Source organism: Rhinatrema bivittatum, chromosome 4 (genome assembly GCF_901001135.1).
Source record: "Rhinatrema bivittatum chromosome 4, aRhiBiv1.1, whole genome shotgun sequence".
In the NCBI taxonomy this organism is placed as follows: domain Eukaryota; kingdom Metazoa; phylum Chordata; class Amphibia; order Gymnophiona; family Rhinatrematidae; genus Rhinatrema; species Rhinatrema bivittatum.
The window spans coordinates 131,708,528-131,728,165 of NC_042618.1; the positions used below are offsets into that span (position 1 = coordinate 131,708,528).

General features: G+C 45.2%; 1 protein-coding gene across 1 annotated transcript in view; it reads right to left on the minus strand.

The window, feature by feature from the left end:
- Positions 1-19,385, minus strand: part of RAD51B (RAD51 paralog B) — a 62,594-nt gene extending 43,209 nt beyond the window's left edge. The window contains exons 1-3 of the mRNA XM_029597455.1: positions 19,338-19,385; positions 15,997-16,109; positions 3,880-3,978 (exon numbers count right to left, since the gene is read on the minus strand). Coding sequence (XP_029453315.1) covers positions 3,880-3,978; positions 15,997-16,109; positions 19,338-19,385 — 260 coding nt within the window. The remainder of the gene's footprint in view (positions 1-3,879; positions 3,979-15,996; positions 16,110-19,337) is intronic.
- Positions 19,386-19,638: the final 253 nt, after the last annotated feature.

Below are 19,638 nucleotides of genomic sequence, written 5' to 3' on the forward strand. Positions count from 1 at the left end.
CCCAGCAAGCTTCACACATATTTTCTCTCATACTTATCTGTTTCTCTTAGCTCTTGGTTCTATTTCCCTTCCATCCCCAAATTTAATGTAGAGAGCAGTGATGGAGCTGCATCCAAGTGAAATATCTAGCTTGATTAGTTTGGGGTAGTAGCCGCCGCAATAAGCAAGCTGCACCCATGCTTATTTGTTTTACCCAGACTATGTTATTAGCCCTTATTGGTTGTTTTTCTTCTCCCCTGCCATTGAAGCAGGGAGCTATGCTGGATATGCGTGACGTATAAGTCTTCTCCCATGCCGTTGAAGCAGAGAGCCATGCTGGATGTGCATCAAAAGTGAAGTATCAGGCCCATTTGGTTTGGGGTAGTAACCGCCGTAACAAGCCAGCTACTCCCCGCTTTGTGAGTGCGAACCCTCTTTTCTTCTCCCCTGCCGTTGAATCAGAGAACTATGCTGTATATGCATTGAAAGTGAAGTATCAGGCTTATTTGATTTGGGGTAGTAACCGCCGTAACAAGCCAGCTACTCCCCTCTTTGTGAGTGTGAATCCTTTTTTCCACATTTCCTCTTGCTGTTGAAGCTTAGAGCGATGTTGGAGTCACGCCTGTGTATGTTTATTTAATAAGGGTATTGACTCCAGGCAGTAGCCATCATTCTGGCGAGTCACCCACTCTTCATTGGCAGCCTCTTGACTTTATGGATCCACAGTGTTTATCCCACGCCCCTTTGAAGTCCTTCACAGTTCTGGTCTTCACCACATCCTCCGGAAGGGCATTCCAGGCATCCACCACCCTCTCCGTGAAGAAATACTTCCTGACATTGGTTCTGAATCTTCCTCCCTGGAGCTTCAAATCGTGACCCCTGGTTCTGCTGATTTTTTTCCTTAGGAAAAGGTTTGTCGTTGTCTTTTGATCATTAACACCTTTCAAGTATCTGAAAGTCTGTATCATATCACCTCTGCTCCTCCTTTCCTCCAGGGTGTACATATTTAGATTCTTCAATCTCTCCTCGTACGTCATCCGATGAAGATCCTCCACCTTCCTGGTCGCCCTTCTCTGTACCGCCTCCATCTTGTCTTTGTCTTTTTGAAGGTACGGTCTCCAGAACTGAACACAGTACTCCAGGTGAGGCCTCACCAAGGACCTGTACAAGGGAATAATCACTTCCCTTTTCTTACTCGATATTCCTCTCTCTATGCAGCCCAGCATTCTTCTGGCTTTAGCTATCGCCTTGTCGCATTGTTTCGCCGACTTCAGATCATTAGACACCATCACCCCAAGGTCCCTCTCCTGCTCCGTGCACATCAGCCTTTCCCCCCCCATTGAATACAGTTCATTTGGATTTCCACTCCCCATATGCATGACTTTGCACTTCTTGGCATTGAATCTCAGCTGCCATATCTTCGACCACTCTTCCAGTTTCCTTAGATCCCGTCTCATTCTCTCCACTCCTTCCGGCGTGTCCACTCTGTTGCAGATCTTAGTGTCATCCGCAAAAAGACAAACCTTACCTTCTATCCCGTCCGCAATGTCGCTCACAAAGATATTGAACAGGACCGGTCCCAACACCGATCCTTGCGGTACACCACTTAAAACCGCTCTCTCTTCAGAGAAGGTTCCATTTACCATCACACATTGTCTTCTGTCCGTCAACCAATTTGCAATCCAGGTCACCACCTCGGCACTCACTCCCAAGCTTCTCGTTTTATTCACCAGTCTCCTGTGCGGAACCGTATCAAAAGCTTTGCTGAAATCCAAGTATATGATATCGAGCGCTCTTCCTCTATCCAATTCCTTGGTTACCCAGTCAAAAAAGTCAATCAGATTTGTCTGACAGGATCTTCCTCTGGTGAATCCATGCTGCCTCTGGTCCATCAATTCTCCGGACTGTAGATAGTTCACTATTCTCTCTTTCAACAGTGACTCCATTACTTTTCCCACCACTGAAGTGAGGCTAACCGGTCTGTAGTTACCAGCCTCCTCTCTGTTCCCACTCTTGTGAAGCGGGACCACCACCGCTCTTCTCCAATCACTCGGCACCACTCCCGTTTCTAGGGATCTATTGAACAGGTCGCACAGCGGTCCCGCCAGCACATCTCTGAGCTCCCTCAATATCCTTGGATGAATCCCATCAGGCCCCATGGCTTTGTCCACTTTCAGATTCTTTAGCTCTTCCCATACATTATCTACTGTAAATGGATTTTCCTCTGTTCCGCTTCCCTCCAGTTTCTTGTTGTGTAGAGATAGTCCTTCTCCAGGGTCTTCTTTAGTGAACACAGAGCTGAAGTATTCGTTTAATATTTCTGCCATTTCTTCGTCTCCCTCCACACATTGATCATTTCCACCTTTCAATTTCACTATACCACTTTGGACCTTTCTCTTTTCGCTGATGTATCTGAAAAATGTTTTGTCACCATATTTTATCTCCTTGGCAATCCTCTCTTCTGCTTGACTTTTTGCCAACTTGATTAATTTCTTTGTCTCCCTCAGTTGATACAAATATTCTTCTTTGTGCTCTTTCCTTTGGGATCTTTTGTATTTCTTGTATGCAGTTCTTTTAGCTTTAATTTTGTCAGCCACCTCCTTTGAGAACCAGATAGGTTTCATTTTTCTTTTGCTTTTCTTTACATTTCTAACATATAGAGCAGTTGCCTTGGCGATTGCTCCTTTTAGATTGGTCCACTGTTGATCCACATCTCTCTCATTTTCCCATCCATTTAGTTCTTCCTCTAGGTACTTCCCCATTTCCTCAAAGTCTGTGTTTTTGAACTGTAAAACTCTGGTCTTTGTGCTCCTTTTCCATATTCTTTTAGTGATATTAAACCATACCGTTTGATGATCACTGGTGCTGAGGTGGGCGCCCACCTTGACATCAGAGACGATTTCTCCATTATTGAGCACTAAGTCGAGAATAGTTCCTTCTCTCGTGGGTTCCAATACCATTTGTTTGAACAAAGATACCATTTGTTTGAACAAAAAAAAAAAAAAAAAAAAAAAAAATAGCAGGTCCTTCAGCACTCTGGGATGTATACCATCTTGTCCAGGTGATTTGCTACTCTTTAGTTTGTCAATTTGCCTTAAATCTCCTCAAATAAAACTTCAAAAGTTTTTAAGTTATTTTTTATAATTCCTTTGGTTAAGAATGAACACTGGCAAGTGTCACAGATACTATTAAAAAAAAAACAACTAGCCCATGCAGTGCCATAATTTTATTCAGTGTTCTTGATAAGTTGAAGCAGCTAATCATGCACTTAGCTTCAAAGAGCTATTTATGATGAAGTTAGTTGCCAAGCAGGGAGGATTTCTAATTATGTGCCTAAGAAAATTTGCTTACGATACCCTCCCATCATGAATTTAGATACTACTCCCATCATGAATTTTGATTGCAAAGCACTCACACTAATGCATTTTCAACTATTGGACCAAGTGAGTGGAATAAATTACCTACCGAATTATGACAGGAAACTGATTACAGGTCTTTTCATAAGAAATTAAAAACTTTCTTATTTTTACAAGCAAATGCAGGAATTTAATGTTTGCATATATTTTGAGATTTTCTGTGTACTGTACCTCGTGTTTTTATATTCATTTGTATGTTTATGAATTTTAATATGTGTATATTTATTGTAAGCCACATTGAACATTATTGGATTTGTGGACTTCTAAATAAATAGTTAACTGGAATTTCAGCCAGAAAATATTGTTCTATGTACTTTGTTCAGCAGTTCTCCACCAACATCAGCTGTAGTCCAGAATGATATGTGATTTGCTTTTGAAAAATTGATCCAATCATTTCCCTCAATGTTCATTAATACTTCCACCCTTAACATTTCAAGCTAACAGATACCAACAATCCAGACAAGGAAAAAGATCCAGCTATTACAGTAACTCTGTAAGGCTCCCACAAGCTACTCCACCATAAAGAACTTTGTCCAAACTGTCAAGATTTGTGAGTAAGAAGGCCAAAGAAGGGTCATTCATTCATCATTTCTTCACTTCATAAGCCTTAAATTAACAGACCAAAAGCTATGATGTTTTTAATTCAAAATGTGTTTTTTCTGCATATCTGTGTGTAATACTTCAACGAATAAGCTAACATTTTATTTACATTATTACAGTTGTGAACATATTCTGAACGTTTTCAGTTCAAAGAGATCAAGGATGAAAAACTGAAATACCGTACTATTGTATCAATGGTTTAGCCATAAAATGAAATACAATGGGGTAAATATTCAGCCACTGAGTGGCTAGTTAAGTTAGCCAGTGTTAGCATTTCTAGCCGCGGTCGCCCGCGGCTGGCCTTGGCTCACCTTTGGTGTCATGCCAGGACTGCCGGAAGAGCCGCGGCAGCGGCAGGAAAACGTCCCCGGAATAAAGCCTGGACCTCACCAAGCTGAACGGGCCCTCCCGGGTAAGTCAGCGCCAGATGTGAGCGCGCCAACCTCCTCTCTCGGCCCTCAGGCCATGCAGATATCTTCCGAACGCCGGCAGGACAGTCCTCCCCTAGGCACATGAACACGCCGCCTCCCTACTCTTAAAGGGGCCTGATCACTAATTCCCTGCAGCTGCCTTATTGACCTGGGAAGTATTTAGGGAGTCTTCCTCTTCCTGTCCCTTGACTTGGCAACAAGTCGGCTCACTCGTGTGAGTCTTCTGGTTCCTCTTCGAGCCTTCCTCCTGCCTCGGATCTTGACGGACTTCTGGTACTCGACTTCGGACTGGCAAGCGGCAAACCTCTGGCACCCATCTTTGGACTGGCAAGCGGTGATTCTCTGGCATTCAACTTAGGTCTGGCAAGCGGCAATTCTCAGGTACTCGACCTTGGACACCTAAGTCCCAGCGGTCCGGGTCCCTACGGGCTCCTCCCGGGGGGGCAGCAGGCTTCCAGTGGCAAAGATCCAGTTGGCCCTTGCTCCGTCTCCATGAACCTTCGACCTCCCAAAGGTCCACTTAAGTCCCAGCGGTCCGGGTCTCTACGGGCTCCTCCTGGGGGAACCACGGACTTCCAGCGGCGAAGACTCAACTGCTAGGGGTGTGCATTTGTTTCCTACGTATTGGTAATCCGCAACGTATAGGGCCATATTCGTTGTATTCGTGGGGAAGCGAAATGTATTGCAATTCCCCACGAATACAACGAATCTTCACCGAATTATTCGGCTGTCTAAATTAGCTAATTTAAACAAACCCCCCACCCTCCTGACCCTCCCAAGACTTACCAAAACTCCCTGGTGGTCCAGTGGGGGGTCCAGGAGCCATCTCCTGCACTCACGCCCTCGGCTGCCGGTATTCAAAATGGCATCGATAGCCTTTGACCTTACTATGACACAGGGGCTACCGGTGCCATTGGTCAGCCCCTGTCACATGGTAGGAGCAATGGATGGCCGGCGCCATCTTGTGCTCCTACCATGTGACAGGGGCTGGCCAATGGCACCGGTAGTGATATCGTCCGGCCGAGAAAAACATAAAGGCAGATGCTCTCTCTTGAGCCTTCGACACCACAGATACCCTCGAACCTCCCAAGTTCATCATTGAACCATCACGAGAACTTCTGGCTGCCACTACATGTATTCCCCCGGGAAAAACCTTTGTGCCACCTCATCTCTGGAAGCAGGTATTGACTTGGGCCCACAATTCCCGCAGCTCAGGGCAACCGGGACAATACCGGACACTGCTCGCCCTTCGTCGATTCTATTGGTGGCCCGGAATGACTTAAGGACGTCTGTTCCTATGTGGAATCTTGCCATATATGCGCCTGGCATAAAAATCCCTCGGGACCACATCTTGGCCTGCTCCAACCCTTGCCTGTTCTCACTGAACCGTGGACACACATCTCTACAGATATTATCATAGACTTGCCCCCATCTAGCGGCAATACCGTCATCTGGGTAATCGTGGATCGGTTCAGTAAAATGGCTCATTTTGTACCCCTTCCGGGGTTACCTTCCGCATCTCAACTGGCGCAATTATTCATCTATCATATCTTTAAATTGCACAGCCTACCCAAGAATATCCTTTTGGATCAAGGACCTCAATTCACTGCCAAATTCGATGTCACGCTGGAATACACGTCCGGATATCACCTGCAAACCAATGGCCTAGCGGAGAGAATGAATAGAACCCTCAAACAATTCCTGCGTATCTATGTCAACGATAAACAGGACAATTGGGCAAATTTGCTTCCGTGGGCTGAGTTTGCCCTCAACTCACACCCCTCCACAGGCACTGGCTCCTCTCCATTTCAACTAGTCTATGGCAAGCAACCTCGACAACCATTGCCTATTCCAGTTACCCTTTCCTCTCCTATGACCCAACTCTCCGCCGATGAACTGCATCATCTTTGGACCTCTACCAGACATGCCCTGCTTAAAGCCAACCAAATGGCGAAAAAATATTTCTACCGCAGGTGGAGACCTTGTCCTCCCCTGCAACCTGGTCAGAAAGTATGGTTGAGCATGCGATATATCCGTTTAAAGCTTCCGTCAATGCGACTTGCTCAGAGATTCATTGGTCCATTTCCCATACTCCACCACATAGGTGCGGTAGCTTATCAACTTCAACTACCTGCTTTATTCAAAATCCACAACACCTTCCATGTTTCCCTTTTGAAGCCATTGGTATTAACTTGGCCATCCAGCCTACCACCAGTACCACTACCTCTCTCCGCTGAGGATGACATCACCTATTCAGGTTCGAGAGGTACTGGACGTCCAGAAACATAAGAAGAGATGGGAATATCTTCTGGCTTGGGAAGGGTTCGGCCCTGAAGAAAATACGTGGGAACCTCTGGCCAATATACTGGACAGAAGCCTTCTTGTTCAATTCCACGCAGATCATCCTTCCAAACCTAAACCACTGGGGAGACGCCCTAGGGAAGGGGGTACTGTTAGCATTTCCACCCGCGGGCGACAGCGGCTGGCCTTGGCTCACCTTTGGCGTCACACCAGGACTGCCAGCAGAGCCGTGGCAGAGGTGGGAAAACATCCCCGGAGTAAAGCCCGGACCTCACCGAGCTGAACGGGCCCTCCTGGATAGGTCGGCGCCAGAGGCGCGTGCGCTGACCTCCTCTCTCAGCCCTCAGGCCATGCAGCTCTATTCTCAATGCCGGCAGTACGGTCCTCCCCTAGGCGTGCGGCCACACCTCCTCCCTATTCTTAAAGGGGTCTGATCACTAATTCCCTGCAGCTGCCTTATTGACCTGGGAAGTATTTAGGGAGGCTACCTCTTTCTGACCCTTGACTTGGCAACAAGTCTGCTCACTCGTGTGAGTCTTCTGGTTCCTCTTTGAGCCTTCCTCCTGCCTCGGATCTTGACGGACGTCTGGTACTCGACTTCAGACTGGTAAGCGGCAAACCTCTGGCACCTGACTTTGGACTGGCAAGCGGCGATTCTCTGGCATTCGACTTTGGACTGGCAAGCTGCGATTCTCAGGTACTCGACCTCGGACCGGACTTCGACAATCTTCCATCCAAGGGCCCACCTAAGTCCCAGCGGTCCGGGTCCCTATGGGCTCCTCCCGGGGGGCGCGGGTTTCTAGTGGCAAAGATCCAGTTGGCCCTTGGCCCGTCTCCACGAACCTTCGACCTCCGAAAGGTCCACCTAAATCCCAGTGGTCTGGGTCTCTATGGGCTCGTCCCGGAGGGACCACGGACTTCCAGTGGTGAAGACTCGACCGCTTTCTGCTTGATCCGGCCTCTCCACCCAACGAAGGAACCCGAGGAGCTGTCTCCTCAGGTAGTACCAACCCCTCATTGGGTTAGGGGTCCACATCTCCTTAATCTTCAGAACAGCCCGATACACATATCTGGCTAATTAACCAGTATATTCAGCTGCGCCACTGAATATACCCAGGTAAGTTAGAGCTAGTCGGATATGTGGTATCTAGCTAACTTTAGACCTGCCCTATGGCGTGTCTGGAGTTAGCCGGTTAAATTAACCGGCTAATTCCACTCCTTCCTGGAATGCCTACCTCCCGCCCCTTGAGTGCCCCTGACTTACCCAGCTAAATTCTAGCCGGATAATGAATTATCCGGCTAGAATTTAGCTAGATAAGTCTTTTAAATATGTGGCTAAGCCATTTAGTCAGATAACTTTCATGGCTTTTGAATACGTACCCCAGTGAGGACAGTTAACTAAAGGTTGCTCACAGTTATGCACAATAATGTTTTCACAAAGATACCAAGCCATAATATCTAGGTTTATGGCAATGAGTATAATGGGTTGTATAACGAGCTTGCACAAATTATCACACTATCATTAAACACTAATTAATAACTATAAGCTACAGCCAAAGTTTAGCACCTGCTCAGGGCCACATATTAGGCACTGACTGCACACACTGTAAATGCCATCTACTGGTTTGAGGGTGAAAATGAAGTGTATTAGCTGCTGCAACAAGCAAGGAGAAGAAAGGACATAAATGAGAGGACCAGGACAGAGAGAAAAGTGAAGGAGAAAAAGGAGAAGAAGCTTTGGATGAACCTTAGCGATCCTGGGATCAAAATAACTAAAATGGCCTAAAATATAGCAAAATTAATAAAAACACCACCTAGGATCACCTAAGGAGATGTCAGAGAAGCACAATCTAGCCTGCACAGGGATTTTGTGACCTTTCCCTCGTCCTCTGGCAGGTCTTTGACACTCTGTGAGCATCAGTGACCTTCTCTAGCATGTCTTGAACTCTACACCGATGCTGCAGGAGCCTAAGTATCACAGGACCTTGGACCAAAGATAAAAGGCCTATTCAGTTCAGTGTGAGTAAGAGACTCTATAGCTATAGAGGCAATAAAGCATGAGAGTGCTCTATAATGCTTCACTATTGGAGACCAGCTCAACGCATACTATACCATGGATGTTAATTGCTGCCACAGTGATCCATACACTTGTATCCTCACAGATGCACTAGAACTGGTTCACGATCCACGTAACCAAATGTAAAGAGACATCCTGTTTTAGGCCTACACCCTAGCACCCTATATGGTGCTGAGAGTGTGACATCCACAGGAATCAAATGCATATAAATTAACCTCACACTACCCTCAATACCTCAAAATGATGCAGTGAGAAAGAAACCCAATCACATATCACACAGTACCCCACAAGCACATCATTAAATGAAAACTGAAGTATCAGACAGATCAGATTTGGCCAAGTACATAGCCCATCATGAGCCTGTTAACTCAAGGCTCACTAAATTTGACAACCATCCTGAGAATTACAGAGCATGGAATTCTATGTACAAAAGTGTCAAAGATCTGAACATCTCTGCAAGCGAAGAAATGGATTTGTTAGTGAAATGGCTGGGGAATGTGTCCTCAGAACATGTAAGAGGCTAAGGTCAGTATATATAGACAATCTCTCAGAGGGCCTGGCAATAATGTGGAGAAGAATTGAACAATACTATGGCAGTCGAAGTCACTGAAAATGCTCTCCTCAAAAGAATGGAGAACTTTCCAAAAATCTCAGAGTCAATCATAAGCTACAAGAACTTGGAGATTTCCTTATAGAACTGGAAGCGGCCTAAACTGATTCATATCTCTGAGGCTTCAGCTCTCTGGACATTGCTGGTGGAGTGAACCCAGTAGTGCAAAAGATGTCACACAGCCTGAAGGAAAAATGGGTTTCCCTAAGCTCTAAATATAAAGCAGAGAATAATGTTGCCTTTCCTCCATTTACAGTTTTCTCCAGGCATCCAGGATCAAGCAGTGACAAGAAACTATCAGAGTTTCAAGTCTGGCACCATCAGATGACATCTCAGATATGACCAGTGCAAACCACTCTTAAGACTGAAGATCAACTAAAAGGTATCATAACAAGAAAAACCCCATATCTGCACACAAAACAAGTGTCACCCATGTCCTTCTTCCCTCTCCATAGCAAACAAGAGGGTAGAGGATCCAGACAGACAATGCCATACACAGAAAATCTTACTCTCTAAAGAAATGCCATAGCTTTAGGGAAAAGACACTATCTGAGCACAAAACCTTGTTCAAAAATATGGAATCTGATACAGATGCTGCTCTTCAACAAATTACCTCTCTAAAGACTATAAGACAGTCATTAAATGCACAGAGTGTAACAGCACATTCTGAATTTTATGCTGAGACTGGACCCACTCATCTTACCCATGAAGTTTTGACAATGCTTCTGGCAGAGGTCTCTGCTATCAGCAACACAAGAGCCTTAGTCCCAGTTTCTACCAATCCTGAGGTACCAATCTTCTTGACTTCTGCCACTCTTCTCATTCAGAAAACTGGTGTAACTTCAATTCCACCTGAAGACTTTGACACCAAGAATCTCTACAAAAGACAATGGAGACAAGCACAAAATCTTGCCAACACCCTCTCAAGCCATTGGAAGCGTGAATACCTCACAACTCTGCAAAGCCATTACAAATAGCAAATTAACAACCCAGACATTCAAGAAGGTGATCTGGTTCTGTTAAAAGATGGAAGAGTCCAATGGAATTCACTGAAAAAACTTTTCCCAGTAGCGATGGAAAGTTTTGTAAAGTTGAAATCAAAGCAGAAAAACAAGAAGCAGTAAAGACATTCATTAGACCATTCACTGAGATAGTGCTCCTTATGTCTCATGAAAATACTTGAACATTATGGACCATTTGCAGTTTTTGGTTGCAAGATGTTTAAATAAAATAGTGGTATCTATGATACCAAGCGGGGAGTGTACTACCTTCACAGTATATTTAAATGTGTATGTAAATATGCTTTCTTACTATGCTGCCACCTGGTGTTATTTGTAATGATATTCAACTCAAATTCTCTGCATGTTGTAGAGCTCCTCTTTCTTATTGGATATTGTTTAAATGCTGCTAAGCTTCTTATTGAATCTGTTCCTCTTTGCTACCCCCCCCCCCCCCCCCCCCCCCCCCCCATTTTTGTTCTCTTGCGTCTTTCTACTGTTCTATTGTCTCTTGAAATCTTTGTGAGACCTTACTTCCTGCTATAGTTCGTTTGGAAATGGCTCTTGACTTGCTCTCCAGATCTCCTCTACAGATTCTAGAAGCATCGCTCTTTTCAACATACTTCCTTGCCTTCCTCCATCGCTGCTGTCTTCTAATGGTCTCGACTTTCTCTACGGCTGCAGTCGTCTGTTTTGGACTGAGCTCTCAGAGTTTCTCATCACAGCTGTATCAGTTCTGCTGTCTGAGCAGTTGTCTTCAATACCATACCACAGTAATTGTCAAAATGTTTATCATTCAATGAATGTTTTTAGTATTAAGATCTGAGTTCTCTCTGACTTTGGAAGCTTAAAGAAGAAAAAGGTTTAACTCTGTATAGGTTTCCAAGCTAGGACAATCGGGAGCCGAGGACAGAACAGACCCTGATAGGAAAAATATTGAAAGGAATAGAGGATCACTCATTCCTAACAATTCTGATAGCTCCAGGATTGTTGGTTACCTGCAAAAGGACTTTTTCTTTAGCAGAGCCAATTTTTTAAAATTCCCCTCCTTTATCCATGCACTCTTTAAATTAGCATTCCCAGTAATCTCCCAACTTCCTGTTCCAATTTGATGAGACAGCTATCCTGTAAAGCATTCAGCACATCTCCTGGAGATTTATTTTATTGTAAACAGCACTTGTTCAAGACTTTCATTTTATGTTTTGAGGGCATGCCAAAATAAATGCTTTCAAATAAATAAATAAATAAATAAATAAAATAGTATGCAGGCTTACAAAGGCTACTCGCGGGAACCCTGTTACATCTCTCAGGGTGGCACGGATTGTTATGGCAAGGTCAGGTCCCAATGGAGAGCCCATCTCCATTTTCTTTTACGGCTTGGCCCTTCAAAAGCATGGTTACGTAGGAAAGGTTACTCCCCTATAGTCATCTTGACAATCTGAAAGTGCAAAAGATATCCACCTCACCAGCCTACATTCACATATGGCACTTATTCGAAACTTTCGGTCGTAAATGCTCAATCTCATCCTGGAAAGCAGAGGTTGCTTTCATCTTAGTCTAGGTTTGGATAACGAGCTCTCTCTTAATTCCTTAAAGGTGCAGGCTGCAGCTTTATCTTGTTATAAAGGGCTAAATTAAGGGCTTGCATGTAGCTGCACATCCAGACATTGTCCATTTCCTTAAGGGGGCGAAGCATATGAGACCTCCTTTTAGAGCAGTAATCCAGCAATGGGACCTTATCTTGGTTCTTAGGACCTTGGCAGGCACCCCTTCCTTTGAGCCAATAAGGCAAGCATCATTAAAAGACTTCTCTTTGAAAGCAGCCTTGCTAGTAGCCATTTATCTCTGAGATTCATCTAGCCAAATACAGACCTGTCCTTTACAGTGGATTCAGTCATCTTCTGACTGATCTCCTCCTTTTTGCCCAAAGTAATGACATCATTCCACCTGAACCAGGCAGTATCACTTCCAGCCTTTAGGGACAGCAAGGCACGAAAGGAAGACACTGAACTCCATTTATTGGATGTACCATTATGATACCTAAAGATCATAAACCCCCCTTTGAGACGATGGATATGCTGTCTGCATTACATGAAGGTCTGCAGATGGAAGAAGCAGCTTAGAAACCTACTATAGCTAGAAGGGTGAAAGAAACCGGCGTCTCAACGTACATCAAGGAAAAGCAGGTACCAACAGAGCTCAGGGCACATACCACCAAAGCACAGGCAACATCATGGGCAGAGTATCCTTGATGGCCTCAGAAGAAATCTGTAGGGCAGCCACCTGGGCCTCCTGAATTAATGTACTAAACACTATAGGCTGGATGTACTGGCTAGGGCAGATACAGCCTTATGGCTGCATGCCTTTCCTTCCACCCAAGAGAATAACAGCTTTGGTACTTCCCATGAATAAAGACTGGTCTAGCAGGAAGATAACATTTAATCTTACCTGATAATTTCCTTTTTTTGAGTCTTGCTAGATCAGCCCAGAGGCCAAGCGGGGAGAGAGTGTGGCTAGATGCTAGCACAAAGCGCATTCCATGAACTCTCTCTTTATCTGTCCAGTTACTATCCTGCAAGAGGGATAGAAGCTCCAGACTCTGTCCCTTCCTTTCAAAAAATAAAAGGGATGGAGAAGTTAGATGTTAAAAAAAATGATGGTGAATAAAAATAAAGAGATAAAACACACACTTATGATGTTACTTGATCATAAAGCCACTCAAAGATGATTTATTTATTTATTTTTAATTTTTATATACCGAAGTTCTTGTAAGAACTACAAATCACTCCGGTTTACATACAACATTGAAATGCCAAAAAGAGTAGGGGCTTTACATAGAACAATAGAACAAAATACCAATTAAACATAGTAATATTATAATATAGTATAAATACAGTATAAATACAAGAAACATATGAACTCAAAATCATAGTGCAGTTGAAAAAATCATAATAGTAAAACTCAGTGAGGTATCCCATAATTTGGGTTTATCCCAAATTATGAGATACCTCATAATTATGCTGCCCCAGAGAGAGAGAGAGAGATCAGGAGATCAGGAGATCTCTCTCTCTCTCTCTGGGGCAGCCTTGGGTTTTTTTTTCTTTTGTGGACCCTCAAATTTGGGTGAGATATTTGTCCCTTTCTTGCTCTGGCAGAAGGTTACTTGCAAATAACTGAGGCTACATCTCCCTTATACCTGGACATGATGTCATAAGGGACAAAAAGAAGGTGTGTGATCTGTCTCCAGCAGCTGTGAAGGAGGGAAATCCCATGAGCAAGGATGAGCAAGACTCAAGGAAAGAAAATTATCAGGTAAGATTAAATTTTACCTTAAAAAATGCAAAAGACATAAGCATTCTGAACAGTTAAATAAGATATATAAGACTTCAATAGGGGTGTAGAAGTTCATATACACTAGCCAGCCAGTAGTGGAGACTCTAAAGAGTTCTTGGAAATCAGAAAGTTGATGTCAGCCCTGGGAAAAATTTTCTGGGAAGTGTAATTTTAAGGCACTTTGTTCTGGGAAGCTACATGCAAGTAATTAGGGAAACTGTTAAAAAAAAAAAAAAAAAAAGACAGACAGCTGGCAGAGAAACAGTCAATTTTGGGATGTCAGACAAAGTTCTTGTTCTGGCCAGGAAAGCCTAAGAGCCAACATGCTGTAACATATGTCTGTGGCAGCCAGCTGCTAGGGTATTCAAGAGCTTGTCAGACTATAGGCGTACAGGTTGTTTTTTTAGTGCATGGAGATATGTCTGACTGGAATCCCTGAGTGATTAAAGTCCATAGAACTGAGTTGCCACCTGGAAATAATGAACTTGTGAGTGGAAATAAAAGAAAACCATGCCTATGTGTCATGCCACATATTTATTTATTTATTTATTTATTTAGGGACTTTTACTATACCCACATTTGTAGGACACATCACGCCGGTTTACAAAAAACTGAAGCAGGCAGAAATTACAATGAACGGGGGGGGGGAGGGAAGCAGGCAAGAAAGGGGCGAGAGGAGGGCAGGGGTAAGAGAAGTGGGAAAAATAGGGCAGAAGGAGGAGAGAAAAAACAGCATAAAAAACAATAATTGAACAATGTAAGGAGAAACATAACTGAGTTGATTACTTAATTTAAGAAAGAGGCGAGGTACTTATTTACATAAAATCCTTAGGAAGTCTTCGTGGTAGGCAAGGGGAGGGAGGGGGAACTGGGGAGGAGAGATGCAGGGAGTAGGGGTGGAAGGGAAATGCCACGGCGGCAGGGAGATGTAGAGGGGTTTAGAGAGGGAGGGTAGGCAGGGAGGGAAAGAGGGTGGGAAAGACAGGAGAGGGGGCGGTGGGAAAGTGGGCGGTAGCGGGGGCTATGTTTGATTGACATGTGGATAGGCTTGCCTGAAGAGCCAAGTCTTGATGCCTTATTTGAAAGTATGTAAGGAGGGCTCAAGTCGAGGATAGTGAGGAAGTGAATTCCAAAGGGTAGGGCCGGCGATGGTGAACGCTCTTTCTCTGGTATTTGAGAGGTATGCGGTTTTGAGGGGTGGGGTGTGCAAGGTGCCTGCGAGGGCATTTCTGGTGAGGAGATTAGAGGTACAGAAACGTGGCATGTCCTTGAGCCATGCAGAATTATTTTTATGCAGGGTGTTGTGCAGGATGGTGAGGGTTTTATATTGAATCCGGTATGGGATCGGTAGCCAGTGCAAGTCTTTTATTATAGGGGTTATGTGTTCAGTCTTACGGGTATTAGTAGTAATTCTTGCCATAGCGTTCTGTAGGATTTGTAGGGGTTTGATAGTAGATGCGGGGAGGCCTAACAAAAGGGAGTTGCAATAATCCAGGACTAAGCAGAAATCTTGGATATGGAGGAGTAGTTTCAGTTTTTTAAGTATGTGGAGTTTATAGAAACCTCCTTTTAGTAGGGATTTGATGTGTGGTTTAAAAGTTGAGGTGTTGGTCTAGTAGGACTCCTAGGTCTCTTACAGAGGGTGTATGAGAGTGGGTTAGGGTGGGGGCGGAGGCGGTGGGGAGGGTGGTGTACTCAGGTTGATTGGAGATGACGAGGATTTCAGTTTTAGCTGCAATGAGTGCGAGGTGGAGGTTGGCTAGTAGAGAGTTAATAGTGGAGAGGCAGGATTCCCAATATTGCAGGGAAGCCTTGACTGTAGTTTGAATGGGGATAAGAATTTGCACATCGTCAGCATACAGGAAAAAGTCGGAGAGAAGATGGCAGAGGGGGAGAAGATAGATATTGAAAAGCGTGGAGGATAAGGAGCGTGGGAAGGGGAGAGAAGTCCCCCTCTAAAGAGTTTACTGAGAGGAGCACAACCTCTAAGATAAACACCATGCACGCCAGTCAATCATACAGACTGGAATCAAAGAGAACATTATTCAAATTAATGCAGAAATATTCAAAATCAATATTGAAAAAAATGAAAACAAAATGTAACTGGACTCCTTATTTCTGCCTATGGTCCAGGTCTACATGTATCTTAAACTGAAAGGAAAGGCAGCTCTGGATAAAGGTATTCAGTTATTTGTGTGTGATGAAATTTTACTTTTCTCTTAAGAATGTGAATGGTGCAAGACAAACTTACGGTTTGCATTTGGGTGCACAAGTCATGCTAACTGTTTGCAGAAGCTTCTGAACATTCTTGCAGCTCTGACCCATCACCTTCATCAGCTCCAGCAACGAAAGACAAAAGAAGTCCTTAAAGATTTATGTAACTAAATTCATCGTAGAAGCCACCTATGCAAATTTTAGGCTGGCTCGTTCTTGCAGAAATACTGTAGCTCACAGCAAAAAATAATAATAATGAAACCACATATTTTCTTTTAAACAATGCAATCTGTGCAAAATGTGCCATGATCACCTCTTTAGCTACAGCTTTTTCCACCCCAGAATATTTCTGCCTAATCATGGCTAACTTTATCACAAATTGCACTGTTTGTTTCACTTGTAATTATGCAATCAATGGATCCTGTGAAATTTTCAAAGATTTGCTAATGCATCAAATCCAAATTTTAGCAAGACTATATGTTGTGAGCCTGCCCACAACAAGCGCGGGCATCTCCCTACCTTCTTGCTGCCTCGAACGCGACCAGCCAGGACGCTGCAGACGCCATCCCGTGGCAGGCCGAGCCTCAACGCTCTGCGCTTCCCAGCGGTGCTAGAGCCGCCGGCGGGAGTCTCTTCTTTGTGGCACGAAGCCGCTCCTGCTGTTGCGGTCCCGGTCGCTAGGCTAGCGACCGGGTCCTTACCTCTCCACCGGCTTCCCCGGGTCCGCCGCGATCCGCTGCTCCTGGGGCCTGCACGGCCTCGTGGCGGCAGCTCTCTCCACGTGGGGACGCCGCCGAAGGCCGAATCTGACTCCTCCTCCTGCCAGGGAACGCGCGCGCACGAGGAGTTGGCTCTTAAAGGTCCAGCACCCGGAAGTCCTGAACCGCCCCGTTCCTGACGTCAGACGCCGGCTGCCTATTTACACCAGCGTCTGACTCTCCTGCCTTGCCTTTGCAACGAGGTCGCTCCTTTTGAGTGCTTAGTTGCTTCCAGCTCTGGTTCCTGCTTGTTCCAGCCGTGCCTTGCTTCCAGCTCTGGTTCCTGCTAGTTCCAGCCGTGCCTCGCTTCCAGCTCTGCTTCCTGCTAGTTCCAGCCGTACCTTGCTTCCAGCTCTGGTTCCTGCTTGTTTCGAACGTGCCTTGACTCCAGCTCCGGTTCCAGGTTTACCTTGTCTTCAGCCAGCCACGACCTTCGGTCTTCTTCACGATTCTCCTTGTCTTCAGCCAGCCACGACCCTCGGACTTCTTCACGATCCTCCTTGTCTTCAGCCAGCCACGACCCTCGGACTTCTTCACAATCCTTCTTGTCTTCAGCCAGCCACGACCCTCGGACTTCTTCACGATTCTCCTTGTCTTCAGCCAGCCACGACCCTCGGACTTCTTCACGATTCTCCTTGTCTTCAGCCAGCCACGACCCTCGGACTTCTTCACGATCCTCCTTGTCTTCAGCCAGCCACGACCCTCGGACTTCTTCACGATTCTCCTAAGTCCCAGCGACTCGGACCCCTACGGGCTCCTCCTGGGGGGGTCTCGAGTTTCCAGGGCGAAGACTTCACCAGTCCGCTCCAGCTAGGGTCCGCCTCCCGGCTCATTAACAACTGTTGGACTTTGTCTATAATCAGCTGGCCCAAGGGTCCACTATTGACTCTCTCCATAACACCTGCAGCCTGCCTTGCTTCATTCTTCACGGCAGGGATGCCGCCATCCTTCAGGCCTCCCATGCGGCAGGGACGCCGCCGACGTGCCTGCTCTCTTCCTGACTTCCCCATAGGCGCGGGCACGTGCCTCACCTCGGCATTTAAAGAGCCAGCGGCGAGAATAGCCCTGCGGCCCTCAGTAGTGATGTCACCAGCCTGTTCCTGCTTCAGCCCTATAAAAGGGCCCTGCTTCAGTTCTTTAATGCCTTCGGATCGGGTTTGCACAATGTCTGTGATCTTCCTTCCGTTCCAGGTCTTCTGGAGTCTCCTGTGCCTTGATGGATCTTCGTTCCATGTTCTTCATGTTCCTGAACTTCGTCTCCTTGATGTCCCTGGTCCCGTCCCTCATCAGAGCTCCCTCATCGCCTGTCTTCTGTCCCTGATGTTCCTTGTCTAGACGTCCTGATATCCTGTGTCCTGAGGTGCCATGTTTCTTGTTCCTGATGTCCGAGGTTCCTGTCTTGACTCTGTCTGTCTCATCTTCAGCTCTTCGTCCAGTTCCCAGTCCCTTGTTTGTCCACCTCTCTTGGCGTGCCATGTCATGGTCCGTGACCAGCCCTTGGGATGGCTGTGTAGGGCGCCTCGTGGTACAAGGCCTTCTTCTCATCTGCAGCGCAAGCCTCCGGTAGACTTGTTTTTAAAGCCTTGTTCCTGAGTATATTGCTCCTGGTCTACGGAGATCCCTTGTGCCTGCATCTGTCCATGCCTAAGACTTTGCCAGAACCTGCTCCGCTCCAGCATGGACCGCGACCAGCCACAGGCGGCTGTGTAGGGCGCACCCCGGTGCAGGCCTCTACTGAATCTTCACCATGTTCCAGTCTCAAGTTCCACGTCTTTGCCTGGAGTCTTGGGGCTCCTCCCTGAGCCGTGCCGCAGTCCAAGGGCTCACATCCTACTTTAATTATTTATGTATTTATTTATTTAACACTTTTCTATACCGACCTTCATGGTAATAACCATATCAAATCGGTTACTGTCACTTTGATTCACTGCTTTTAGATGAGACCACACCTCTGAGCTCCTAACCGGGCCAGAGGGCGCGCTCCGCAACACTATATATACTCAAACTTCAATTCAAGAATTACAATTAATTACAAGAAAGCCAACAAAGCAGATGGACATAGATACACTCCAAAGATGATGGTAATCTAGAGATTGATGACATTCTAGAGATGATGAAGGTGTATCTACCCAATTACTAAATTGGTTCTCTAGTAATGAATTTTAATTTTGGCAGGCTAACATGCCACTCCCAAGGACCTAATAGCAAAATTCCCATTAATAAAAAAAAAAAAAAAAATTTCAATTCAAAAATAGTAGGCTTAATACATGGTTCATCTGGGATGTCCAAAACAGTCATCTGGAAACTGAGAAATACCTATAATACCTGAAAGTGATCCGCTTTGAAGTGCTGAAAAGCAGAATATAAGCAAGTGGCTTTTGGTAGTAACTTCTGCTCTGTGCAGGTTACCCCATTCATTCTGTTAATGGTAGTAACTGCCATACCATTCAGATTATCACCCATGTGCTCTGTTAAGTGTAGAAGCTGCGATTCTGTGCAGTTACTCCCATTCAGAAATGTTATACCTAAAGTCAACACTGATTTCTCCTTTCCTTCATTACCAAACTCAAGACTTTAAGGATCCACAATATTAATCCCATGCTCTTTTAAATTCATTTACCATTCTTGTCCTCACCACTTCTTTCAGAAGGACATTCCAGGCATCCATCACCCTCTCTATGAAGAAATATTTCCTGATGTTACTTCTGGAGCTTCAAACTTCCAATGGAAAAGGTTTGATATTTGTGCATCATTAATACCTTTCAGGTATCTGAAGGTCTGTATCATATCTCCCCTGTTCCTTCTCTCCTCCAGGGTATAATTATTTAGATCCTTCAGTCTTCCAAAATAGACCCCCACACCATTTTGGTCACCTTCCTTTAAACCTTTTCCATACTGTCTCTATCCACTTTGAGATATAG